At 35.4% G+C, this 27910-nt stretch overlaps 2 protein-coding genes across 3 annotated transcripts; both read left to right on the forward strand.

Annotated features, from left to right (window-relative positions):
- The first annotated feature begins 3116 nt into the window (after positions 1-3116).
- LOC130049042 (kremen protein 1-like) lies at positions 3117-6444 on the forward strand. The gene is made up of 2 exons (XM_056146027.1): positions 3117-3250; positions 6116-6444. Exons 1-2 carry the CDS (start codon positions 3152-3154, stop codon positions 6257-6259), a joined length of 243 nt encoding a protein of 80 aa, XP_056002002.1. The 5' UTR covers positions 3117-3151; the 3' UTR covers positions 6260-6444.
- A 3564-nt stretch (positions 6445-10008) lies between these two features.
- On the forward strand, positions 10009-26498 carry LOC125661564 (probable serine carboxypeptidase CPVL). 2 transcript variants are annotated; one of them, XM_048893611.2, is made up of 13 exons: positions 10009-10173; positions 11062-11247; positions 12178-12296; positions 13240-13354; positions 13822-13880; positions 15167-15246; positions 16371-16437; positions 17519-17641; positions 20017-20148; positions 22078-22167; positions 23239-23412; positions 24400-24582; positions 25165-26498. In XM_048893611.2, the coding sequence occupies exons 2-13, from the start codon at positions 11064-11066 to the stop codon at positions 25258-25260; spliced, it is 1422 nt and encodes a 473-aa protein (XP_048749568.2). In that variant the 5' UTR covers positions 10009-10173; positions 11062-11063; the 3' UTR covers positions 25261-26498. The 2 variants fall into 2 exon arrangements, with proteins under 2 accessions (XP_048749568.2, XP_048749567.2); XM_048893610.2 differs by lacking the exon at positions 22078-22167 and adding an exon at positions 22223-22321.
- The last annotated feature ends 1412 nt before the right edge of the window (positions 26499-27910 follow it).

Here is a 27910-nt window from a genome sequence, read left to right on the forward strand (position 1 = left end):
AAATGCGATTTATAATATAATATTTAAGAAATTACCATCACTTTTGAGCTGTTCATGGTCAATATGAACGGATTTGGATTTGAGGCAAATTTTGTGAACGCACTAGCGATTCACAGAGAATTTGCCTCAAATCCAAATCCGTTCATATTGACCATGAACAGCTCAAAAGTGCTGTTCATTTCTTATATTTATATTCATTTACTATATCACCCTTTGTTTACATTGCTTCTATTTTGTTGCATAAAACGAACTCCTAGCCTCTGTCACAGTTGTTATTGTGACGTATGTCAACACATGGACCTGACGTCACATTTCGTCTCACCCTGCATTTTATCAACATTGCAAGGTGCACTGTATTTTGGAGGTAGGAGACTGCAAGATTAGGATGATAATCCACGTAAGTTTACAATCTTAATCCAAAGGTGTGACTTGCGAGATTTTTGTAACAGTTGTTCTATTTTTTTCAATTCATTACGCTCTCTCAGTCGCGTGCTTTAAGCTAGTTGATAATCCGTTCATAGTCAATGTGAACGGATTGTGTCGCGCGCTGAAATTGGTTGGTTCATAGAGGAAAATGTGATTTGTAATATAAATATATAGTGTTAAACTTATAGTCAGTTTGGTAGAGCCTGTCGTTGACCACTGTTGTAAAAATGGTTGGGAAACAGGTTGAGAATATTGAAGAAATTTAGAATTTATCTAAAAGTTCGCACAAAACTCGGTCATTCGGTAATGCAGATTTTTACTGAATTGGGGGAAGTTTATGGGTCTGACAAGGTATCTTATGAGACAATTCGTAGGTGGATAAAGAAATTTCTGACTGGCACAGAGTCCGTTAAAGATGCAGCAAAATATGGCCGACCTGTGACTGTAACAGGCAAGGCAAATGTCTCAAAAGTCAGGGAAATAATTGAAAGTGATGGCAGATACACGATTCGTGATATTTCCAAAGCTGTTGGCATATCGCTATCGCGGGTGCATTTCCTTTTGAAGCATATTTTGAAAGTACGAAATATTTCTGCCAGATGGACACCGCATATATTGACAGATGACAAAAAATGGGTACGAGTAAAAACCGCCAAACAATTGCTCAAAATGTTTCCCAAATTCAATCAAAGACAATTTGCAAGCATGTTACTGGTGACGAAACATGGATTCATTATTTCGAATCAGTAAGAAAAATTGGAAACAAATTATGGCTAACTAAACACGGTAAAAGGTCTGTAGTTGCCAAAAGAACCATAAGCACAAAGGAGGTTCTTTATTGCATATTCTTCTCATGTGATGGTATAGCCGTACAAATTCCGGTGTCGAAGGCAAACGTGTTACCGGTTGCTATTACCGATATGTTGTACTAAAAAAGCTTAAGAAATATTATCATAAACGACGCCCTGTGTCAGGATTTAGGCATATTCGTCTACTTCGTGATCATGCTCCATCATATACATCTGAGCTTGTGAAGCAATTTTTGAAGTCGAAGAAGGTTACCGTCTTGCCACACCCACCATACTCTCCAGATCTAGCCCCATGCGACTTTTCCTTTTTCCAAAACTGAAAATGTTCTTATCTGGTCGTCGTTACAAGCCCCGACAAGCCCTTGGCTCAGCCATCAGTCAATGCCTCAGAGGTCTACCTGCATCAGCGTACTGTGTCGCATTTCAGAAATGGATTCAAAGATTGAAATTATGTATTTTACGGAGAATACGTTGAAGGGATGTAATGTTCATTTCAATATATGAGTCGAATGCTTTTGAGATATTGTACAATACGTGTTACATATCGAACAGCCCCCGTAACACCAATATTCAATAGCTCCGTTTTAACGTCATATCAGAAAAACACATGACTGTCACTTCAAAATGCCAGGCGTTTAGCGAAGGAACAATCACAACCTCTCTTTACATCATAAGTTTGATGCGACCATGTTACGAACGGGGCTCGAACTCATGACCTCCTGTTCACAACAGAATGCTCTAACCACTGCGCTACCGCGAACGGTAAAAATGATTTCACAAAAGAATAAGCGATATGAATAAGATAATCATCTGTGTATGTTGTTTACGCTATGAGAATTTGTCGTTGACATATACCCTTCGAAGAAAGGAATGTTAAGTGACGAAATCGGCAGTGTATAAAAATGATTTTAATATTGAGGTCTTATATCACGTACTGCTGCATTTTATACTGTTACTGCATTTTATACTGTTATTGCATTTTATACTGTTGCTGCATTTTATAATGGTAGTAGTAGTAGTGGTAGTAGTAGTAGTAGTAGTAGTAGTAGTAGTAGTGGTAGTAGTAGTAGTAGTAGTAGTAATAGTAATAGTAGTAGTAGTAGTAGTAGTAGTAGTAGTAATAGTAGTAGTAGTAGTAGTAGTAGTAGTAGTAGTAGTAATAGTAGTAGTAGTAGTAGTAATAGTAGTAGTAGTAGTAGTAGTGGTGGTGGTAGTAGTAGTAGTAGTAATAGTAGTAGTAGTAGTAGTAGTAATAGTAGTAGTAGTAGTAGTAGTAGTAATAGTAGTAGTAGTAATAGTAGTAGTAGTAGTAGTAGTAGTAATAGTAGTAGTAGTAGTAGTAATAGTAGTAGTAGTAGTAGTAGTGGTGGTGGTAGTAGTAGTAGTAGTAATAGTAGTAGTAGTAGTAGTAGTAGTAGTAGTGGTGGTGGTAGTAGTAGTAGTAGTAATAGTAGTAGTAGTAGTAGTAGTAGTAGTGGTGGTAGTAGTAGTAGTAGTAGTAGTAGTAGCAGAAGTAGCAGTAGTAGTAGCAGTAGTAGTAGTAGTAGTAGTTGTTGTTGTTGTTGTTGTAGTAGTAGTAGTAGTAGTAGTAGTAGTAGTAGTAGTAGCAGTAGTAGTCATCGTTGTTTTTCTTGTACGTGTAGTTATAGCAGTGGCGGATCTAGAAGGCTACGGGGGTTGGAATACGCCACTTCCGTCAGAATATTTGCTAAAGATAACGCATTTTGTGGGGTAGAACCCCCCTACCCCCTTCAAAAATTTCTGGATCCGCCTCTGATTAGTAATAGTAGTACATATAGTAGTATTAGAAGTAGTAGTTCTACATTTTCATCATGAGATGTTTAACTGTTATATTCATTCATCGTTAAACAATAGGGGCGCCACTTGGTTGTTATGAAGACTTCTATCCGAGCCGTATGCTGAAATCTCCAGCCCACAACCCTGTCCCTAACGGGAGAAGGCAGTGCCGTGTGTCATGCACTAAACAAGACAAGTACAAGTTCTTTGGACTAGAGGTAAGCGGGGGGCATTGTAGAGTGTATAATTGTTTATAGGGAGCCAGCAGGTGTGCGAAATTTAGCATCCTGTCCTGGCCCCACCTCTGGTGTGTCCAGGGGTACTTGTTTGACCAGCTCTCTATTTCATAAATGCTTAATATATAGGAGTTGTGGGATTGGTCACTGTTCTCTGTCTCCAACTTTCATCAGGAAAACAAAACAAGAAATTCCCCAAATGTTTCACGTCGACAGGCCATGACAAATCAGATTAATTATAAGATTATGATTCATATCTTTATGAAATGGTTTGGTTATTCAAAACTTATAAGCCTTGTTCTCAATCTGAAATTTGGTCGAGAGAACGCAGAATTATTATTATTTTTTTTTTTTTACATGGAAACGGAAAGGGTCAAATGACAACAGTAACGACCAGACACACACAGTAAAACTGGTTGCTGCAGAGAATGCTAGACCTATGCGATGTTTCTAAATGATATATAATTTTTATTATGAAATTTCGCCTACAATTTACTTGCATTCTATCTCGTTTTTACAAAACAGTTGGGGTATATTACCATGTCTGTTTTAGAGTTAGCATATTTTGATAGTTCTTGGTTGTTGCAAGTAAAAATTGTTACTAGGTCAGCTCTACTGTATGTAAATGGGCATTACCGTAGTTAGGAACAATTGGGTATCGAACCCGAGACTCTTGTATCACACGTTAGGTGATTTTTTTTTTTTTTTAAATCTCTTTTATTTTACTTAACGTGGTTTAACCACTGGGCTATACAGATAGGTGTAAAAATTATTGGTAATATTACTACAATATGAAATTGAAACCTATTTCAGAAATCATACAAGAACTCTTCATATCAAGGAGATTATAAACAAATTAGAGGAAATGTCGGAAACATCGCGCATGTCCTTGATTAAAGGGAAAGGCAACCCTAACCACAAAGTTGCTTTTATGAATAAAGTATCACTTACTGATATCGTAATTGACAGTCTATAACAACAAAAACCCTTGTTTAACAATTAAATCAATATCAATCTATCATGTATTTCAAATTACCCGCCGCTAAGAGAGCGGCCATTGATGTTGAATTTATGACGTCACACCGTCTGTTCCGGTTTATTCCATCAGTAGCACTGTAAATATGACAAGTCACAAACAGTTAAGTTTTGAGCCGTATAGATTTGAGCCTGTTCTTTCGTAAGAAGAAATTGAGAATGAGAAAAGAAGACGTTCAGTCGAGTCGCATACCAGGCAGACGGTAAACGTTTCTTCATAGAAATGTCTCGAGCCTCAACTTGACATTACGCAAATGATGGATCCACAGTTTTTTCTTCTCTTTTCAAGTGACTTGGTTGGGTCGGGAAATTCGAAAGAAAACTTTTTTCACATCTCCCCTTCGCTTTAGTGTAATTAACTGCTTGACAGGAAGGCATCAACATATTATTCGTAAGATCTACCGCATGCACATCTTTGATGATCTTAGAATCTCATCAAAACCGGAACAGACGGTGTGACGTCAAAATTATTGATTTTTGTGGTCTTGAATACAAAAGAGTTACACATCATGGCAGCCTCTGTAGATCGCGGGAATTTCAATTTTTGAACGTTTTCAAATTAGTACTGAAGCTTACCTAGGCCGTATATCAACAGAATAGTATGACAAATCTTTATCATATAATTAATCCTATCATTTATCATGTAAAAATCTTTTGGGTTGCCTTTCCCTTTAAATTCTTCACGCAAGAAAAAAAAAAATGTGGTCAAATTTTTAGCAAATAAAAGAAAAAAAACCCATTGAAAACATCAAAAAACTAAATAAATTATACAAAGAAATGTAAAACCCCTGAAAAAGATTGATTGCCTTTAAGAATTTTGCTAAGTTCAATGCTGATGAAATTTTCGGATTATGAAAACGTATACCGGTGCTTAAGCGATACCCAGCGGAATAGACTGGAAAAGAGTATTATCGAATCTAATTAAAATTAGATGTTAGATCCGCTCACATACTCGCTACACAATCTAATTAAAATTAGATGTTAGATCCGCTCACATACTCGCTACACAAACATCTAACAACATCCCGTAGAGGGTCACGTCAGAGGTCAAATGTGCAACAGCCAATCAAATTTCTCGCTTCATATCCATGGGTATTATCCCACAAATCCATGTATTGTTTACGCAAGGAAGTGAAAAAATGGCGACACCCACGATCGTGACTTGTTTATCGCGTGTTTTTATTTGGATTTTAAACTATGGCGACATCGGGGGATCTTTTCATGTATACTTCAACAAAATAGACATTTAAGTATCTGTTCTTGTTCATTTTTCAAAGACTCGAGATCAAATATCTTCAAAGCGGTTTTAATCGCTTCCATTTCTTCTTCGGTCGCCATCTTTAATAAGTAACCAAATACAGTATACAATGATGATTCTCATTGGATGCCGATATCACTTTCGTCTTTGTAGCGATTGGTTACTTTTTCATGCAAATTTGACCTCTGACGTGACCCTCTGTGGGATGTTGTTAGATGTTTGTGTAGCGAGTATGTGAGCGGATCTAACATCTAATTTTAATTAGATTGAGTATTATGGTTCACAGAAAAAAATATTACAAATCAATTTTTTTTAATGAAATCAATACTCGTTGTCAAATTTCTCCAGCAAAACACATTGGATAAATATTAGAGATATGTTAATTTGGGTCATTTGTATGCGTTCAGTATATACTGTGCATTCAATATTTAGTAATACAATCTTACACAATTTGATATCTAACGACGGGAACTTTATCTAAATTGATCACATGTTTCGTCTTACTTTCCGTTGAATCAAACTGTCTCTCTAGAAATCGAGTCTTTTGTTTTCAGGCAGGATTTGAGTGCTTTTGTGGAAATGAGATGAACAAAATCTACAAGTTACGACCCAGGAGGGAGTGCAATATGACATGTGTGGGCAACGTTCAGGAGACCTGTGGGGGTCTGTGGAGGATTGAGATGTTTTCTCTACAGTAGAGTAAGCATATGACGAGGCGCCTGGAACAGACAAGGCTTCATCGTTATACCGCAATCGTTACATTATACATGTATATGCACAGTACAACACGCTTATAATGAACACGCTTTTAACAAATGCATGTGTAATGCGAAGTGATATTAATTCTCCTATGAGAGGAGAGAGAGAGAGAGAGAGAGAGAGAGAGAGAGAGAGAGAGAGAGAGAGAGAGAGAGAGAGAGAGGGGGGGGAGGGAGAGAGAGAGACAAGTAACGAAATTTTTAGTGCATATAATGAAGTTTGGTTATTATGAAGTGTTTTTCCACTGGCCCTGAAGGTTCGCTATAACTGTGTTTTACTGTATTTTTTTTACTATGTAATACGCGGTATCATTAGTACCAATATACTGTTACTCATATTTACATACCTACATGTATACTAATAGTAGATCTTTGTTATATAATAATCGTGACTACATGTATATTTTTTTTTTTAGAAAATGCTACCCGAGTTAATCATTTCGTTGTAGACAGTAGTTCACAATGTTTTAACTGATATAATGGTGTTTTACTGTACATTTTAGATATTATCATCTTATTAATAATTCTCTTACAAAATGTACACCGTGTCTATCTTTGTTTTACTGTATATTGTAGATATTATTATCTTATTAATAATTCTCTTACAAAATGTACACCGTGTCTATCTTTGTTTTACTGTATATTGTAGATATTATTATCTTATTAATAATTCTCTTACAAAATGTACACCGTGTCTATCTTTGTTTTACTGTATATTGTAGATATTATTATCTTATTAATAATTCTCTTACAAAATGTACACCGTGTCTATCTTTGTTTTACTGTATATTGTAGATATTATTATCTTATTAATAATTCTCTTACAAAATGTACACCGTGTCTATCTTTGTTTTACTGTATATTGTAGATATTATTATCTTATTAATAATTCTCTTACAAAATGTACACCGTGTCTATCTTTGTTTTACTGTATATTGTAGATATTATTATCTTATTAATAATTCTCTTACAAAATGTACACCGTGTCTATCTTTGTTTTACTGTATATTGTAGATATTATTATCTTATTAATAATTCTCTTACACTGTGTCTACCATACATGTTACTTTGTTTTACTGTGTATTGTATATTTCATTATCAGCAGTAATTCATTAAAATGTTATCTCTTATAAAAAATATTCACCTTTAATCTCCATAACTACATGTAACTTTACTATGCTTTCTGATACAATAAATTGAATTTTTTTTTCAACACAGACATTTCATATAATGTTGATGGTAACAGATTATACATCAACTGCTTTGAATACACAGTCAAAGAAAACTACACACACATGGAAGGAGATTAAGCCGAAGGGTCGGGCTTTTTGAAGTATTTTAATGAACATAGATGTTCTCTATTCCTGAACATGTACAAGCAAGTAACACACAAATAAAGTACATTCTGATTCTGTGTTTCCGTGAGCCATTGGATATACATAATTACAATTGGATGTACATAATTACATAATTACAATTTGATATACATAATTACAATTGGATATACATAATTACAATTGGATATACATAATTACAATTGGATATACATAATTGTAATTGGATGTACATAATTACAATTGTATATACATAATTACAATTGGATGTACATAATTACAATTGTATATACATAATTACAATTGGATGTACATAATTATAATTGTATATACATAATTACATAATTACAATTGGATATACATAATTACAATTGGATATACATAATTACAATTGGATGTACATAATTACAATTGGATATACATAATTACAATTGGATGTACATAATTACATAATTACAATTGGATATACATAATTACAATTGGATATACATAATTACAATTGGATATACATAATTACAATTACAATTGGATATACATAATTACAATTATACAAGCAAACGAAAATGGTATTGTGGAGAGTGCAAGCTAAATTGAGCAAGGGAACCTGATTCAATATGAGAGGTCCATGCATGCTCCATTGGAGATATGTTCATGCTCCACTGGAGAGATGTTCATGCTCCATAGACAGATGTTTCATGCCTCATTGGACAGATGTTTATGTTCCATGCATTGGACAGATGTTCATGCTCCATTGGACAGATGTTCATGCTCCGATGGACAGATGTTCATGCTCCATTAGACAGATGTTCATGATCCATTGGACAGATGTTCAGACTCCAGGGTATGGCTAATTACAATGAAAAAAGTGAAAATATCGAACAGTAATCGATCTCATAAAATAGAGAGTAGGACAAACATTGACCCCTGGACACACCAGAGGTGGGATCAGGTGCCTAGGAGGAGTAAGCATCCTATGTTGACCGGTCACGCCCGCCCTGAGCCCTGTTTCGGGCAATCAGAGAAATCAGCGAATGTATGTAAAACCACGGTCTAACAATTGGTAAGAAACACGCCAGAGAGCATTCAACTTAATGACAGGTTGTATTTGCAAATTACCACTAATGATAGATTAATTCACATTCAACTTATCAACAAAGTAAGTATATCTGCACGTAGAATACTGAAGTCTTTTTTAAAATGAGGTCAGCTGTACGATCTAGGTCAGTGTTTATTTTAGATTATATATTATACACGTGATGTTTACAAGTAGTTTGCACGTGATCAATGTCTTAAGTTTGATAATGTAAATTGTTTGCCTCCTTCTCGTTTTATCACCCCTCACATGTAGTTCAACAGATATTTATCTAAATATTGAAACTGCCTGATCAACATCAGCGGAAACCTGATTTCTCAAATTTTAAAAGAAGCATATTTAACAAACATATAAATCTTAAATAATCATCAGGAATGGTTTGGCGAAATATAATGAGGTATATACACATACATGTATACCACACGCATACACAAATAAAATGGCAGTCTGATTAAAATCAAACCTCTCACTTCGCTCGATATACGAACATCGCTGCATGGCTGTCCGTATATCGAGCGAAGTGAGAGGTTTGATTTTAATCAGACTGATAAAATGTTTGTCTACAACAATTTACAAGACACCGCTAATCAGATTGAGGGTGAAATGTATTTACTATTAAAGTGTGGAGAGATCCAATACATTGAAAAAGTACATTACATTTAATTTAGAAAAATAAATAGATGATGCACGGTGGACAATTGATAATATTGAATGATTTACAGAATCCCCCCCCCCTTCCCCCATTTCATTGAATATCACTCTGTAGATAAGCTATTGAACTATCCCTTATTTAGTTAGAAGCACAATATTAACTTTTTATTAACCTCTTTATGTACTCATCTAATTATCTGTATAGGACTTTTATAAGGGGGTGGGGTGGGTGGGGGTTATTTGTTTATTTTTTTACCTGCTAGTATTCAGTATCATGAGAACATGTTGAGGAAAAATAAGTACTGACTTATCATTTATTTGCATAGAACACGCGGAGGAACAACGATCATTATCTTAAGGTAGATGTTCCGCGAACATTGTCTCATGACACACACGTGCTTTACACAAGACAATTTTCCCGGCTTTATTTTGTACGTTACATATCTCTGTACTTAAATATAAGATCTATTATTTCTTTGGTATTATGTAACGAAAGAAAGAAAAAATTAGCAACAAAAACGGGCGAAGAAAAGAAAGACAGACAAAAGAAAGAAGGATATTTAGTTTCATCTCGTCTCAAAAGACGAAATTGTCCATGAACGAATTGACAAATTGTCAAAACACGTGAGTGTCATGTGATACCCATCGTCAACAAAAGGAAGTGTTGCAGAAATAACTAACAGTGCAGTATACTGTTGGATCGTTAACTGATCGTTGAGTTTATGGTTATGACATTATAATCCACAGTTAACAGGAGCTGTAACTTTCGCATCCAGGTAAATATAGTACTGTAGAGTGGGGCGGTATCCGTTTGTTGTGATTTCGAATTTTCTCTACTAGCCTCACACATTTATAATTTATAAATACCACCCAATACAACAGGCCAGATAGGTGTTTGAACCCAGGACTCTGAAGCTCTAGTGAGTAAGGTATTGTGTCAACTGAGCTATCTGGTAACAGTGATTGAATTTATTCAATTAAGTGCAGATCCAGACTCCAAGGGATGGGGGTGGGGTTAGACAGGGTGTTCTATCGTTAAAATGATAATGTCCTACGGACGCGGTTTAAGGTCAGTCCTGAGACACAGTTAGATTATTCTAACTAGGGTGGGGTGGGTGGGCTCCTGACATTGATCAAAATACACATTTCATTTATTTTTATTTTTTGTTGCCGATTTTGATTATATATTAAGGTTTAGATATAGAATTTTAGATCTCTTTTAAATATGGGTTTAAACCCCCTTCCCTCACCATTGCCAGATGGGAATCTCCCCAAGGCAACATTTTTGAATGAAAACAGGCTCATCACCCCCACCCCCAACCCCATTGATGTCTTCACACCCAGAATCTTCATCCCCTGACTAACATTTCCATGGGTCTGTAAGTTTCTAGATATAAGTCATTAGGATAAAATGTAACAGAAATAAAGAACACACATTTACTATAGTCAGACTTGGATTTCAAATAGGTCCTGAATTTTTAATCAAGTGTTCTGCTCAAGCTATCTGGCACCCGTGATCAAGTTCTGCTGACTGCCAAACCAGTATACTGTTACTCATATTTTAATTAATAGGTTGTCTTCATATATCATGGGTTGAATGAACACTGGTCTAATCGGCCTCATCTTTCTGCCAATTACATAATCATGTGTTTAATTACTTTCAGCTATGATGTCATTGTGTGTCTTGAGCCTGACTGTTTTTGTCCTTTGTGGGGTGCAGGTGCTCAGTGCTAGAGGGGGACTCCGGGGGATGTTTCCAGACAAATATCCGCCCATGTTACTGAATGGCATTGACCCTGGCAAGCCGCTGTTCCTAACCCCTTATGTAGAAAAGGGGCAGTTTGATATGGGTAAATGTTGCATTGCTTGTGGACGCAAAAAGTTTTTTTTTTTTTTTTTTTTTTTTTTTACATCTTGCATGCAATATGATTTCACTTTAAATCTGGAATTTGAGGTATCTGCTTGTGTTGATAAGTTTTCTTGATGAGTAAATCATTTTTTCTAATTTGAGCATAATTAGATCCTTACTTTTCAATTGTAAACTCTACCTTCACAAATAGAGGATTTTGTTCACCTACATCCTCATATTTTTGAAATAGAGTTTGGTGTGGGCATAAAAGGTGCTTTTTGATAGTGTTTGTAGACAAAATCTTTATTATATTGGAAATATGCCTCTTTAACCATGTTAAGATAAACCTACAAGTTTTCAAGATACTCTGTTTTATCAATTTGGTTTTAGAAAGTTAAATAAGACTTTTGCAAGTTTGATAATATCCCAACAACTCTAGCTAGTTTTTTGTAGCTTACACAATTGTTAATTGTACCACTCTGAACATTGCCTCAAAGATGGACATTTTTAAAGAGAACATCTAATATTGGTATTTAATTTTTGGCTGACTTTTTGGACTTTTAAAATTGATACCACTTAAAATCACATGTCCTTACAAGATTTCATTGTACATTACATACCAAATTTTAATTCTATCAAAGATTTAGACCTTGTTCAAATTTGATCCCTGAATTATGAAAAAAAAAACAAAAACAAAAAAAGGAAATACTATATCACTAAAATTTCCTTTTGTACTATGATTTTTAGTTCCAAAAAAGTATTGAAACAATCAACTAAAACTTCATGGCAAAGACATTGCTGTGTTCATGAATTAAAAAAAAGAATTGCATTTTTTAAAGTTTTTTTTTAGAATTTTATATATTATTTTTATAATTTTTTATTATATGTTTTTTTTATCTGTATATTTTTCAATGAATTGTTTTGTTTTCAGCCCAGAAACTGAGCAGAGTGGGACAACTGGAGGGAACAAATATAGAGAGCTATGCTGGGTTTTTCACGGTCAACAAGACAACCAATAGCAACATGTTCTTCTGGTTCTTTCCCGCTCAGGTAAGGAGGATGTTACGAAACAAAGTGCTGAGGAGGATGTGAGCTGTATTGTCTGGTTCTCTCCTGCTCAGGTAAGGAGGAAGTTACATAATGAAGCGCTGAGGAGGATGTGAGCTGATTTGTGCGGTTCTTTCCCACTCAGGTAAGGAGGTAGTTACGAAACGAAGCACTGAGGAGGATATGAGCTGTATTGATGTTGTGTTTATGAATATTCCCTAGTTGTGAGAGGATGGTCTGTTTTGTGATGCTCTGGTTGTCTTTGAAGCGTTGGAGCAAAATGTAAAGTAAAAGCATGTTAAGTCGCCCTGTCCAGCACTTTGTGAGACATAGTGTGTATATTCAACTCACATTGACTAATAATGACTGTTGGTTAGCTATCTGAGTATCATTAATTTGGGATTGAAAAGTCTAAACACATCATAACATATTTATCATATTGCAATCTGAGATAAAGCCATAAGTTTAGAACAATTTCTGTAGACTAAAACAGATTTCTGACTTCTATCCATCTATAATTGCATTTTTGTGATTTTTATCGATTGTTCATTTAATTTATTTTGAATTCCCAATCTTTAACTCAATCATATTTGCTTAGGTATGGAAACACAAAGAATTACAAATTACTGACATGTTTGGAATGTTAGAGGGTATATGAGTCATGTGCAAGACTTTGTAAAAGTTATGTATATTACAGTTGCCTTCGTGAAAGGTTTAGTCTATCAGCCGAGTTTTGTCTCTAAGATATATCACAGCTGTTGATTTATTGAATATTGGAAATAAACATTATCATAGATAATAACTATTCATGCTAGACACCTACTACATGTATAGAGTCTATAGTATATCATGTTCACCATTAGAACAGGAAGGGTGGACTGAGGAGATATAATATGAATTCATTGTGAGTACTAGGATAAAATGATAAAAACCATTCTGATTTCAGACCAATCCTGAGACTCAGCCGGTGCTGCTGTGGTTACAAGGCGGTCCCGGCGGATCCTCTCTGTTCGGGTTGTTTGTAGAGAATGGACCAATCATGGTGGACAAAGACATGAAATGTAAGGACAGTTTATAACCCCAAAAATTCCTTTGTTAAACATCACTCTTGATTTTATGCTCAGCGAATTCGAAGTTGATATCAAGACGATTCTGGAGTTACTCATTAAAAATATTTATGCAGTCTATGGTGATCAGGTCTTCCAACAGTCTGTTGGAATTCTCATGGGCACTAATTGTGCTCCTTTATTAGCCGACCTGTTTTTTCTCTTCTCCACTATGCTGCAGTGACATTGGAAATGTTCAGTGAATAAGGTTTTAAAAATACAGCTATAAGATTTAAAAAGTTTAAAAGTTATATATATTATGAGGATTAACAAACATAGTTCTACAACTTTGATCAATGTTTCTCATTGACTCAAATATCTATGCTGAAAAGTCTGGAGTTGAATATTGTTTAGGCCTAACTTGGCAACATCTTAGGAAACTCACAAAATAATTCTATGTTATTCATAATTGTTCATTTTAGTGAGCAACCGAAAAGTTACTTGGAACACAAAGTACTCCATGCTATACATCGACAACCCCGTAAGTTTGCACTTAGTCATAGTAAACAATTGAATTTTTAATGAGACAGAAATTTTGCGATTTTTCCATAAAAGTAGGGATATATATTTAGCAAGAGCTAATTTTAGCTACTATATAATTCTCAGAAAGGTAACTATTACCTCCGATATGGAATAAATTGTTAGCGGTATTAAATTCTAGCAATCTCATCACTCTCATTACTGATGCCAAAATTAAAACCTTGTTAAAAATTCTGCTGATATGGTATTTTGAGTACCCTGTGGTTGAATGATATTGTTGTGTTTGCTAGTTTGTCGGATATCGTTTTGAATTGCTACTGTGGTTGTTATCACGATTCTTGAATTATACAAGATAAGACTTCATATTTGGTGCCTAGTGAAGTGCGAGGGATAGTACACTTAAAACTGTATGATCCAAAACCTTTATAATCCGACCTCTTTATAATCAGATCTTTGTCTAATCTGACCCCGTATAATTTGACCCCTGTATAATCCAACCTCTGTATAATCCAACTTCTGTATATAATCTGACATCTTTATAATCTGACATCTGTATAATCCGACTTCTTTATAATCCGACTTCTGTATAATCCAACCCCTGTATAATCCGACCTGTATAATCTGACTTCTGTTTAATCTGACATCTGTATAATCCAACCTCTGTATAATCTGTCCTCTGTATAATCCGACCTCTGTATAGTCTGACCTCTGTATAATCCAATATCCTGTATAATCTGACCTCTGTATAATCCAATATCCTGTATAATCCGACCTCTTTATAATCCAATACCTTTTTCCACTGATACTGGTATACTCCACTGCATGTCAGATTCAGCAGGTTTTGCTGTATTTTGCAGACACATCTTGTTTCAGGAACCAAGGCACAATGTATATTTACAATTATAGATAAATAGCATGAAGTTTATGAGATTTGACAATGACTGATATGTGTTTAGTGCCAGTTTTGTTGAATGAATGTTTGTTAGGTGTAATTTAAGCAATTTGTATCATTTTACTGTAACAAACTTGTACATGTAACTTAAGATGGCTGTCATATTAAGTTTATAGAAAGGTTTACAAGAAATGAGTAATATTGGAATATCATTACAGTTACATTTCATACAAATAGCACAGTTTATTTTTTATACAATTGTTCTGATTATACCAGACATTTGACCTTTATACTTTGATGTGATAGGTTTGATGGTTTCACTATTTGATGGAAATAATGACAAACTGCTAGTATGTTCTGCACATAATCTTTGTACGGTGTTTTTATCAACACAGGTTGGAACGGGGTTCAGTTTCACGGACAAAGATGAAGGTTACGCTAGAAACGAAGTGGATGTGGCACGGGATCTTTACAGGTTCGTATAAGCCATGTTTGTTCAGAAAGGATCAGTTGGGGGTCCGAAAGTGACCCGTGGTCAATTAGGGCTCCAAAAGTGACCGTGCTTTAAAACGAACCGTGGTTGATTAGGGTTGCAAAAGTATCCTGTGATCAATTAGGGCTCCAAAACTGACCGTGATCATTTAGCCTAAGGGCTCCAAAAGTGACCCGTGGTCAATTAGGGCTTTGAAAGTAACCGTGGTCAGTTAGGGCTCCAAAAGTGACCTGTGGTCAATTAAGGTTCCAAAAGTGACCTGTGATCAATTGCGGCTTCAAAAGTGACATATTGGAATTCTAAATGTAACCCATGGGCCTCATGTTTATTCAGTATAATTAAGGGTCTACTTTTCTCAGATGTGACATTCAAATTCTTTCAAATAAAATATACAGTGTTTCAACCTTTCCTTTTCCTTATTGACAGGTATATCATGGGGATCTAGAGTTCATTGATACATATATCATAGGGATCTAGAGTTTATTGATATATATCATGGGGATCTAGAGTTTATCGACATATATCATGGGAATCTAGAGTTTATTGATATATATCATGGGGATCCAGAGTTCATTGATACATATATCACGGGAATCTAGAGTTTATTGATAGATTTAATCATGGGGATCTAGAATTTTTTTATTCATATATCATGGGGATTTAGAGTTCATTGATACATATATCATGGGGATCTAGAGAATTTTTTGTTCATATATCATGGGGATCTAGAGTTTATTGATATATATCATGGGGATCTAGAGTTTATTTATATATATCATGGGGATCTAGAGTTTATTAAGACATATATCAAGAGAATCTTCAATTGAATTAAGTTACAATTTTGATCAACTTTTATAAAATCTACTATTATAACAAAAGTGGTTATTATGAAAATTTACATATAACATATCCTATCATTTAGAATTAAAATTATTTAGGGGAACTTCCTAACCTTTGACATAAAGGTCAAGATAATAAGTACATGTAATTATTCAGTTAAAATGCTTGATAATTCATTTCCTAAACCTGCTTTATGTTGCATCTAGTGTGCTGTAATCCCAAGACTCCACTCAAAGTGTACCATCTTCATTTGTGTCTTTTCACAGCTGTCTCACTCAATTCTTCCAAGTCTTCCACCAATACCAGAAAAACGATTTTTACGCAACAGGGGAGGTAAGCTTTCAATACCACAAATAACGATTTCTACGCAACAGGGGAGGTAAGCTTTCAATACCAGAAAAATGATTTCTATGCAACAGGGGAGGGAAGCTTTCAATACCAGAAAAATTATTTCTACGTATTAGGGGAGGTAATCTTTAAATAGCTGAAAAATGATTTCTACGTAACATGTGAGGAATTTTTCAATACATGTAGCAGGCAAATGACTTTTATGCGGTGGGGAGGTAATCTTTTGATACCAGAAAAATTATTTCTATGTAACAGGGGAGATGATCTTATTATTTCTACACAACAGGGGAGGTAATCTTTAAAGCAAATATATGTGAGGGTAAACAGAGCTGGCGTCAGTGATTCTATGTGTATATCAAACATGTCAATTACAGTAAAACATGCTTAGAGCGAAGTTCTGGGGATGAACAGTGTTGTTTCGTTAGAAGCGTAATTCTTTATATCCAATGAAGTCGTGATATGCTTTAGAACTACAGGGAATGAAAATCTCTCCTCTGTAATTTAATTGAAAACGTATTTGGTGTAACCTTGTTTCACTGTACTGTGTAATGTAATTGATTAATTTACGATTACATTTGTGTTCTTTGAAATTTCAGGATTATAATTACAATTAAATGCCTGATTTTTGGGTAGTAATTAATTAGATTTCAATTATTTTTTTCTGAATGATCATGATTACTTTTTCATTACTTTTGATTTCTAGATCAAACAATTGTTTTAATAAAATGTTTATTAGAAAAAAATTAAAACACATACACATTACATACATTTTACAAAGAATTTAAGACATTTAAACTGCATTCTCAATGGCATCACAAGTTACTGAAATACATCATCATTTAATCTGATTTTGTTTCATGAAAAGTTTTCCCAGCAATGCTAAAAAGCCTTTACTGCATATGCACTGTGTCATCTTCCCTAGTCAAGGATTTCCGGTCTGCTCCGCTTCCTGGGGAGCATAATGGTCCGAAAATCCTTGGCTAGCGGAGATGACATCGTTTACCCACTACTTTTCTTCATTAATGGCCAGTTTTCTGAGCTGCAGTGATCACCATTCGTATTTCAGTCATATGCTGGTAAATATGTTCCTGCAATATCCTACAAAATTCACACCGAGAATCCAACGGCTAAAACCAAAATCAACTTCAAAGGAATGGCCATAGGAGATGGGCTATGTGACCCGGAAACGGTGCGTATTCATGACTTCATATTCTCACAAAATTTCATTCATGACTTCGTATTCTCACAACATTTCATTCATGACTTCATATTCTCACAACATTTCATTCATGACTTCATATTCTCACAAAATGTCATTCATGACTTCATATTCTCACAACATTTCATTCATGACTTCATATTCTCACAAAATTTCATTCATGACTTCATATTCTCACAACCTTTCATTCATGACTTCATATTCTCACATTTCATTCATGACTTCATATTCTCACATTTCATTCATGACTTCATATTCTCACAACATTTCACCTTTCATTTGTGACTTCATATTCTCACAAAATTTCACCTTTCATTTGTGACTTCATATTCTCACAAAATTTCACCTTTCATTTGTGACTTCATATTCTCACAACATCTCATTCATAACTTCATATTTTCACAAAATTTCATTCATGACTTCATATTCTCACAAAATTGCATTCATAACTTCATATTCTCACAAATTTTCATTCATATGTACCTAACTTCATATTCTCACAAAACATCTTGAAAATTAATTCGGATATTTGATTTACACGAACATTGAACTTTGACTAGAATCTTGTGAATTTAAGAAATAAATTTCATTTTTGAAATATACATGAGGGTGTTCATACCACCATGTATTTTCATAAATGAAATAATCATTTATTTATTTCTTATATTTACATTGCTGTTTTAGAATTCCCAGCCGTTAAAATAGTCGTACTATAATTATCAAGATTCATAAGCACAATGTTCACATTCATGAGGAAATGGCTATCATTTCTGTTGGTAAAGAAAGATATTGGAGGCAAAAACATTTCGATTGTAGAAATTTATAAATACCTGTAGCATCACCCAAACCTATTAATTGACAAAAGATGGGTAAATGTATTGGGAAGTTTGTGATTGATTGAATATTGTTTAACGTCCCTCTCGAGAATATTTCACTCATATGGAGACGTCACCATTGCCGGTGATGGGCTGCAAAATATAGTCCTGTGCTCGGCGCTTATGGCCATTGAGCAGGGAGGGATCTTTTTTGTGCCACGCCCGCTGTGACACGGGACCTCAGTTTTTGCGGTCTCATCCGAAGGACCGCCCCATTTAGTCGCCTCTTACGACAAGCAAGGGGGTACTGAGGACCTATTCTAACCCGGATCCCCACGGGATGGGAAGTTTGTGATATTAAGAAAGAAAAGGGGAAGTTTGTGATATTAAGAAAGGACTGTATTAAACATATAGTGGTCAGTCTGGTCCGATCGCCGGTGGCCAGATAGCTTGGTTGTCAGAGCACCTGACTGGAGATTCAGGTAGCCCAGGTTCGAATCCCTGTCTGATCCGTTGCATTCCCTTCCTTTCTGTTACATTTAGTGCCGTTTGTCATACCTGGACTTGCAGGTGAAAGTCTTGCCAGGGGCAAAAGAATCTGGGTTATGTCTTCGTGAAGGAAGACATCTAAGGAAGGAGGAGTGTAGTGGTTAGCTGGGTTCGATCGCCGGTTGCCAGATAGCTCAGTTGGTAGAACACCTGACTGGAGATTCAGGGGGCCTGTGTTCCAATCCGGACCTGGTCCGTTTGCATCCCCCCTTCCTGTTACAAACAGTTGGAATTGCCTTATTGTAGTTGATCTGCCATTTTTGTTCCAATGTGTCCGCAACTTCAAATTGGTGATGACATTTGATTCAAGATAAAGAATTCATTCAGAAAGATTAACGTCATTTATCTAGGTTGAGTATGGATTTACCACAATGGAGAACACGACCACACACGGAGGTAGGGACCTCCACAAATTGGGAGGTCTCACGTGTTAACCGTGTCAACTGCGTCAGACATGTGGCGTTTAACATGTAGGGAGTGACTGTTGTTTTGCCAAGTGTTTGGCAATAGCGGCGGAAGTCAAGGGTCTTTCAGATAATATCATGTTGCTGTAGACATTGAATGATAAAGAACCCATGCTATTATGTTGACAATTAAACTGCACCTGGCCCCGCAGAGATCCGGGTTAGAATAGGCCCCTAGTACTCCTTGCTTATCGTAAGAGGCGACTAAATCGGGCAGTCCTTTAGATGAGACCGCAAAAACCGAGGCCCTGTGTCACAGCAGGTGTGGCATGATAAAGATCCCTCCCTGCTAAAAGGTTGTTAGTGCTGAGCATAGGCCTAAATTTTGAAGCCCTTCACTGGTAATAGTGACGTCTCTATATGAGTGATAGAATGTTTTTTAGCGGGACGTTAAACAATATACAATATTCATTTCTACTATATAGCAAGGTGATGTCCCTATATGAATAAACAAAAAATGATAGGGAAATAAAACAATAAAAATCTTTCAGAAATAAGTTTTGTGTTTTACTTTCAGATGATGGGTCAGTATGCTCCGTTTATGTACAGCATTGGTTTACTGGATGAGAAGCAGAGAGCATACTTTCAGGATATGACAGACAAAGCTACGGTGTACATTAGAAACAAGGACTTCCGGTCAGCGTTCAATGTAAGCGCCTTGTTTTTCTGCGATTAAATCGTGACGTAAGCACTCTGTTTTTCTGTGATACGATCGTGACGTAAGCGTTGTGTTTTTCTGTGAATTGATCGTGACGTAAGCACCTTGTTTTTCTGTGATACGATCGTGACGTAAGTGTCGTTTTTCTCAATCGTAATTACTCGGCTATTTCCGTAACTGGTACCCGGTAAAAGACGAGCACGTGATCCGAATGGTGTTTTCCTGTGATTATATCGTGACGTAACCGTCGTGTTATTCTGTGATTAGATCGTAACAGGTGTCTATTCTGAATCAGAGAAAAAACACATCTGATGACATTGTTGTACCGTCAGAATATTTCTATTGGAAAACTAATTCAACAGTATTTATCAGTGGTTAGAGTGTTTAAGATGGAAGCTCTGTAAGCAGTTTGCCTTTACAAGTGAGGCGCTCGACTCTTGTCTGACTCACACTGCGACTTAGAAATGTCCTTGGAATTAGGAGTGAAAATCACGGACATTTCTGACAATGCACCGCGAAACAAAGTGAAATATCATGTTTCACTAGAGGTTGACCCCACTACAGGGAGTCTAGATCGACACCTGTAGCGCGCATGTCTCGATATTCAGTGTCATTTATGAGCAAGGTTGTAAACCAAGTGATCCTTAAGTAATAAAACTGTAGGCTGAGTTGTCTCCCGTCAAGGAAAAGCAGGTTTCCAAAAAGAAAAGCGGTAGCCCAGTGGGAGAGTGTTCGTGTCGTAACCGGGAGGTCGCAGTGTAGTTCAAGCCCCGCTCGTGCCATAACCACGTCAAACTTGAGACGTTAATAAAGGCTGTGATTGCTCACGAGTCTTTCGGATATGACCTTAAAAACGGAGGTTCCTTGAACTGCAACAGGTTTTGGCACGCTAAAGAACCCTCACTGCTACAACCTTGGGCGCTAAGCGTAGGTCTAAATTTGTGGTACTTCACTTACAGCTGGTGACGTCTCAATATGAGTGAAAAATGATCGACGGGACATAAAAAACACCAAACAATCCAAAAATAAACAATCTCTTAATGACCAGATTAGACTGCAAATATTTTTGGGGGCTTTACGCAAATAATTTTTTTTTCTAATGGAATGGATTGTTCTCTTGTAAGGTAGCTCCACCCTCATGTGGCGTCACAGGTACTTACAAAACTGTCATTTAACGGTAATTAAGCTTTGCGCATGATAGAAATATATCTTATGCAGCAGGGGCGGATCCAGGAATTGCGGTTACGGGGGCGCCACTTTATGAGGCAGGGGGTATGGGGGCCGCCTTGAGGCCCACAATGGGTCCAGGTAGGGGCCCAGGGGGCAAAGCCCCCGGAAGCTCCTGGATTTTACCGATTTTATAGGGCGGCGCCCACCCTTAAATCCGCCACTATGCAGGAATTTGAAATGAACTGTATGCTGAAAAAAAAAAAAAAAATTATACATGTAATTGATTATTCATATCACCAAAAAAGTGTCAAGGGCAATAACTTCTATACTGACTTTTTGTTGTTGACATTTCCCTGAAGTAGCATTATTTTGTGTTAAACTGATGAAATGAAAACTTTGTCATTCTAAGTAACCATAGTTGATATGTATTTTTGTTGTTGCTGTTTGTTGTTATGTGTAATGAAATTGTGCGATTTGCTGATGATGAGTTAGAATTCTGTATATATGTATTTCTTAGGTGTTTTAAAAGGCGGTAACATTAACATTTTCTACGGTTGATTAAATCAAAGTGAAACTACATGTATATCAATTTAATAGTTTTTCTACTTTGAACCATCAATATTGATAAATCATAGGAGGATGGAGCTACCTTACATTAAGAAAAGTGTCAGTATTCATTTAATTAACAATTTGACATTTTCGAAATGAACTATGTACGTATTCAGTCTGAATTTTCTCTTCGCATTGTAGATTTTTAATGCGCTTATACTGGGCGGCTCTGAGTCATATTTCTACAACGTTACAAATGTTGATGACCTTTACAATTTTTTACGTACAGTGGTAAGTACGATGTGCTTGGAATCATGAATTTTGATTTTTTTTCTTCTATTTATAGATCTTTGACACACTTTTGAATGGTGACCTTACTCCAAATGCGCCCTACTTTTACAATGTGACTAACATTCATAATTACTACAACTTCTTGCTTACTGAGGTAAACAATCAACATATTCAAATACATTAGACTTGCTAAAGTATCTATGTTTCAGAAACTTTCTTTTGACCGCTGTCGGTTATAGCAGAGACTTATGTTATAACTGTCTCTGGGTATTGTTCAGTTATTCTAAAACATGTTCTGACATCAATAAAATTGTACGATAAATAGCAAATACATGAAATAAAGAAAAAATAACGTAGAGATTTTAACAAGTCTAGAATTTCATATATATACATTTTGAAATAGCCCAGCCACGCTATTCACAAATGCCAGTTAATGAAGCACTATTAGATTATACATGTATTTGATACAGATCAAGATAAAGCAATTACCGTATATCTGCGGTTGCAGCCACGCTATTCACAAATGCCAGTTAAAGAAGCACTATTAGATTATACATGTATTTGATACAGATCAATATAAAGCAATTACCGTATATCGGGTAGTAGTTCTGCGGTTGTCCATTTTTTGCAGAATTTTGCGGATAGGAAAATTCCGCAAAGATCACAATCGCAAAAAATATTGTTTGTTTTATATGGATAATAAATAGGTGTAATGCGACTGCAGAAATCAGAAATGCAGGATATAATTTGCTACCTTTTAAGGGACCGGATCGCTAAATTTTCCAACCACAGAAAATACCTGCTATACAGTATATTATTCAATTGTAGTAATTGTTCTGTAGAGCATATCAAGACGTGATTTTCGGAGGTTTTTTTTGTTTTTTTTTTTATTTAAGGAACTTATCTATAAATTTCAAAAATATCCTTATATAGATATATGGAATCTGTTTTATAATGAATTGTAATTAAAAATGTAACTGCCTTAGTCATCTCTTTCTTGTATATTGGGAATTGTAAATGTAAATTTAGAAATGACGCAATGTCTTTTTTTATGTATATTTCTATATTCAGCAACCAGAAGAATTTAATTACTACGGGTCTTACCTCGCCAAACCAGAGGTGAGAGCAGCCATCCATGTCGGCAATCTAACGTATAACAGCGGCACTGCTGTAGAAATGCATATCATCAATGACATCATGGACACCGTGAAGCCCTGGATAGCTACCCTGATGGATAATTATAAGGTATGGAGTAGTTCTAGTGACGTTTGTTAAATGGGTTATGTGTTGGTATTTCATCATTTGGATTCTAGGGACATTGGATATTCTGATGGTGGCAGTGAATTCACACATTAATGATTTTCGTTCCAACTGAAATTTTGGTTCTGAAAGTCTGTAAATTTAAGGGTTCTTGATTTTATTCGGTGCAGTAATTTATCCTTTATCAGGCCTATATTGCTTTTGGATTCCGTTTTTAGTAATGGTTGATTCTGTTCTGTTAAGAGCAGAGTGATAATGAATATTAAGATCGACGCTTGTGTAAATGTCGTATTTAATCAGTTTAATTCTTTGATAAAAATATTATCAGAACAGCATAATTTTTACTTGTGAAAAGTTTTCTATTGCATTTATACAGAGATGGGAATAGTAAGAATTATCATCCTTGTCAGCATGTAAACTCTTGGTGCGAAACGTACCATTTTACGTCATATGACGTTTCACTTCATCGATATCTCGGAATTATGATGATTCGTAGAAAGTGATGTATTCGTGAAACACCGATTCCCCCACATGGCAGCAGAGTAATTTCTGTTATCTTACAACCCTTGTATGTAACGATGTCTAACTTTGTATGTAACGATGACAACCTTGATATGTAGCGATGATAACCTTTGTATGTAGCGATGATAACCTTTGTATGTAACAATTACCTTTATATGTAGCGATGACTTACTACTTTGTATGTAGCGATGACTACCTTTGTATGTAACGATTACCTTTATATGTAGCGATGATAACCTTTGTATGTAGCGATGATAACCTTTGTATGTAACGATGACCACCTTTATATGTAACGATGACCACCTTTGTATGTAGCGATGACTTACTACTTTGTATGTAGCGATGACTACCTTTGTATGTAACGATTACCTTTATATGTAGCGATGATAACCTTTGTATGTAACGATGACCACCTTTATATGTAACGATGACCACCTTTGTATGTAACAGGTGATGTTCTACAATGGACAGTTGGACATCATTATCCCCGTCCCAATGACCGAGTACTTCCTGCTGTCTGTTGATTGGTCGGGGAAGGATTTGTACCGGACTACCGACAGATTGATCTGGCGAGTGAACCCGGATGATAAGGAAGTAGCGGGCTATGTCAGGATCGTTAAAAACTTTTTCCAGGTAATTATCAAAGTCCCAGTAATTATGAAGATCTCAGTATAATTGATAAGTTCTAAGTGATTCTCGAGGTCTTGGTAATCAGAAAGGTACCCGTATAATGAATAAGTTCTAATTAATTATCAACGGAACCTGCGTTTTGAAGGTCATATCTGAAAGATCCGTGATTCTGACTTCTAAATGCCGAGTGTCTGGCGAAGGAGCAACCACTGCCTATGTTAACGTCTTAGGTTTCATCTCTTGAGTGAGCGGGGCTCGAACTCACAACTTCCCGATTACGACATGAACGCTCTACCACTTGCATATAGCTAATAGGACCAATGATTTGTTAAGTATGTTAAGGACATCTCTTATTTTGGCGTGTTGTGTGCAAATTGTTTTAAACGATATTATTAAACGGCGGGTGTGACCAGTCAACAGTAGATGCTTACTCCTCCTAGGCACCTGATCTCACCTCTGGTTTATCCGGGGCTCCATGTTTGCCCAACTCTCTATTTTGTATTGCTTATAGGAGTTATGAGATTGATCACTGTTCGTTATTTTCACTTTACATGTAGGTTCCTTTATTATTAATTTCTTTTGTAGGTGATTGTGAGAAATTCAGGTCATATCTTACCTTATGACCAACCAGAGCGAGGCTACGACATGATACAAAGATTTATAGAGAACAGAAGATTCTGAGTGTATGAAAGGGTTTTTATACGTTTTGTATTATTATATTCCACTTGATACCTAATAAACAACAAAACACGCGTATGACGTCATCGTTTGTAACATTGCTTTTGTTATCTAACAAGAATTTTTATTGACTCTGATGCAGACAAAATCTTATATAAATTATATACCTATATATACCACGGAATCATAGCCTATCAACAACTTGCTTTCCTGGAAATCTGTTGTCTACTCTTTGCGTGTAAGTTCATTTACATGGCATATGTGGCCGATCAGAGATGGTTGAACCATCGTGGCTCAGACAAAAAAAATCAAAAATAAATCAAGGAAAGAGATGAAATTGGAAGCGGAAATGAATGAAAATATAAAAACAACAAAAATGTGAGGAAGTTTAATTCTACAATGTATGTGGTTAGAATAAGTGCGAGGGGCTAAAATTTGAAAACGATGGCATGGTTTGTGTATACACTTTACATCGACTTTGTTGATAACAGCGATTGAGAGTGGCGATGACTCGGGACATGGAGAATGAGACTGAGCAGTTGATAGAGACTAGCATTGCAATGCTAAGTAACATCGTATTGGAAATCGAAAGAGAATACTGCTGAACATGTTAATGTTTTGAGCTCTCGTCATCACTGATTAAAAATAAAAAAAAAAAAGTTGAAAACAAAATTTCAGATTATCTATTGTTTGATAATTTTTTTATTTGTCTGGTAGGTTTTATTTTCTTCTAAATTCTCCCGATCTACAAGATACTGGTATATCCACGCTCTTTCTCCTACTCTGCGACATCGTTTGTAACATTGCATCTGTCATCTAATAAAAGATCATCCAACGACATCGAGTGTAACATTGTATTTGTTATTTAATACAGGGCAATACATCGTTTATAACTCTGTATTTGTTATTTAATACAGTGCAATACATCGTTTATAACTCTGTATTTGTTATTTAATACAAGGCAATGCATCGTTTATAACTCTGTATTTGTTATTTAATACAGGGCAATACATCGTTTCTAACATTGTATTTGTTATTTAATACTGGGCAATACATCGTTTATAACTTTGTATTTGTTATTTAATACAGGGCAATACATCATTTATAATTTTGTATTTGTTATTCAATAACGATCATGCAACGACATCGTTTGTAACTTTGCATTTATTATCTAATTAACAACAATGCGACATCGTTTATATCATTGCAGTTTTTATTTAATAAACGTCAATACAATGACATCGTTTATAACATTACATTTTTTGTTATTGCTTATACTTGAAGAGGTGATAAACACATGACAAGTTAGTGTAGAATGGGAGAGAACTATATTGTCTTGCGCATGTTCACGTAAAGAAGTTTGCCTTAATAAGTTTAGTAGTGGGAGAATATGTTATGATTTTTATTATAGTTTTACATTTTATTTTCATTTTTTTTTATAGTACATTATTGTAGAATTTTGACCTCATTTTTTTTTATAGTACATTATTGTAGAATTTTGACCTCGGATCCGATGCAATCTTTGAACAGCGATATTTGATAAGACCCCAACTGTACGCAAAATAACCATGCGCTGTAAACCGAAGGTTATCCTTAAGGGGCGGATATGATTTTAGGAAATAAATTCGATTTCCTTGGCCAACCTGAATACAAATTCATTATATCTTTAATGTCTGATGTGTTATCTGTTAGAATGGAGCCGACCGCCGAGTCCTGCACATGTTGTGAAACTTGGAGTTTGTGGCTACTTTTAAATTACTTACTCGAGAAAATATTTGTATTTGCAATTTTTGGAGGCTGGGGTCTGGATTTTACAGATTTTATAGGGCTTGAAATATATCTCCTATGTAGTCATTTTTACTATTTTCTGTCTTTTTTAATGAGGTGAAATTAATAAAATAACGCAAAATGTAAGGGTTTAAAAATGTAAGTTCTCCCAATAAAAGTAATTCAATATATCAATAGATTTTGACATTTATTTCTCCGAGAGTGGAGAAATTATTGCTTCTTTTATCGTTTACATTTTTCTAAACAAGAGACCAAAATTTACCTTAAAGAAGATGGGTGACTTTATCGAGCCGAGAACCCACAGAAGGACAAATATCGAAGCTCAAATTGAAACTCTCCAGAAAAAGAAAAATTTGCATTCTAGTTACAACAATGAATCCATAGCCTCCAAAAATGCTTTTTCGATGTGCCCATTTCAAAGGAACATTGAAAAAATCCTTTTAAAATCATGTATACGCGTAAAACGCACAAAATAACAGTAAATTTGACTTTTCCAAGTAGATTTTCATATGGAGTGGGTCAAGTCTCCATTGTGAACTGAGTAAAATATGTTAGTACATGTTCAAGTATAAAATGTTTTGTAAATAAAAGTATGGATATTTGACTCACTCTATGAAAAAATCTTAATTATTGTGTATAACTTTTGTCGTATTATCAAGAAAATGTCTATGTCCACTTCGGGTGACTTTACATAGCCTGAAATTCGAAAATTCAACATGAGATGGATAGCCGAGATAGTATAGCGGAAGTCTCCCTGAAGTTTTGGACAGGCCCAGATTGCATATCTGTGGTTCGAATACCAATTGTTCCCACCTATTATTTTTAGCCGAGTTGCAACGAAGTTGAACTCGGCTATTGGTTTGGT

This window comes from Ostrea edulis, chromosome 8 (genome assembly GCF_947568905.1).
Source record: "Ostrea edulis chromosome 8, xbOstEdul1.1, whole genome shotgun sequence".
Classification (NCBI taxonomy): Eukaryota; Metazoa; Mollusca; class Bivalvia; order Ostreida; family Ostreidae; genus Ostrea; species Ostrea edulis.

Excerpts from the sequence above, each read along its gene's own strand:
- LOC125661564 (XM_048893610.2), top strand. The coding sequence starts at position 11,064 with ATGATGTCATTGTGTGTCTTGAGCCTGACTGTTTTTGTCCTTTGTGGG. Across the intron at positions 13,881-15,166 it reads TGCTATACATCGACAACCCC|GTTGGAACGGGGTTCAGTTT; the intron begins GTAAGTTTGCAC and ends TTATCAACACAG. Across the intron at positions 22,322-23,238 it reads ACAACTTCTTGCTTACTGAG|CAACCAGAAGAATTTAATTA; the intron begins GTAAACAATCAA and ends TTCTATATTCAG.
- LOC130049042 (XM_056146027.1), top strand. The coding sequence starts at position 3,152 with ATGCTGAAATCTCCAGCCCACAACCCTGTCCCTAACGGGAGAAGGCAG. Across the intron at positions 3,251-6,115 it reads ACAAGTTCTTTGGACTAGAG|GCAGGATTTGAGTGCTTTTG; the intron begins GTAAGCGGGGGG and ends TTTTGTTTTCAG.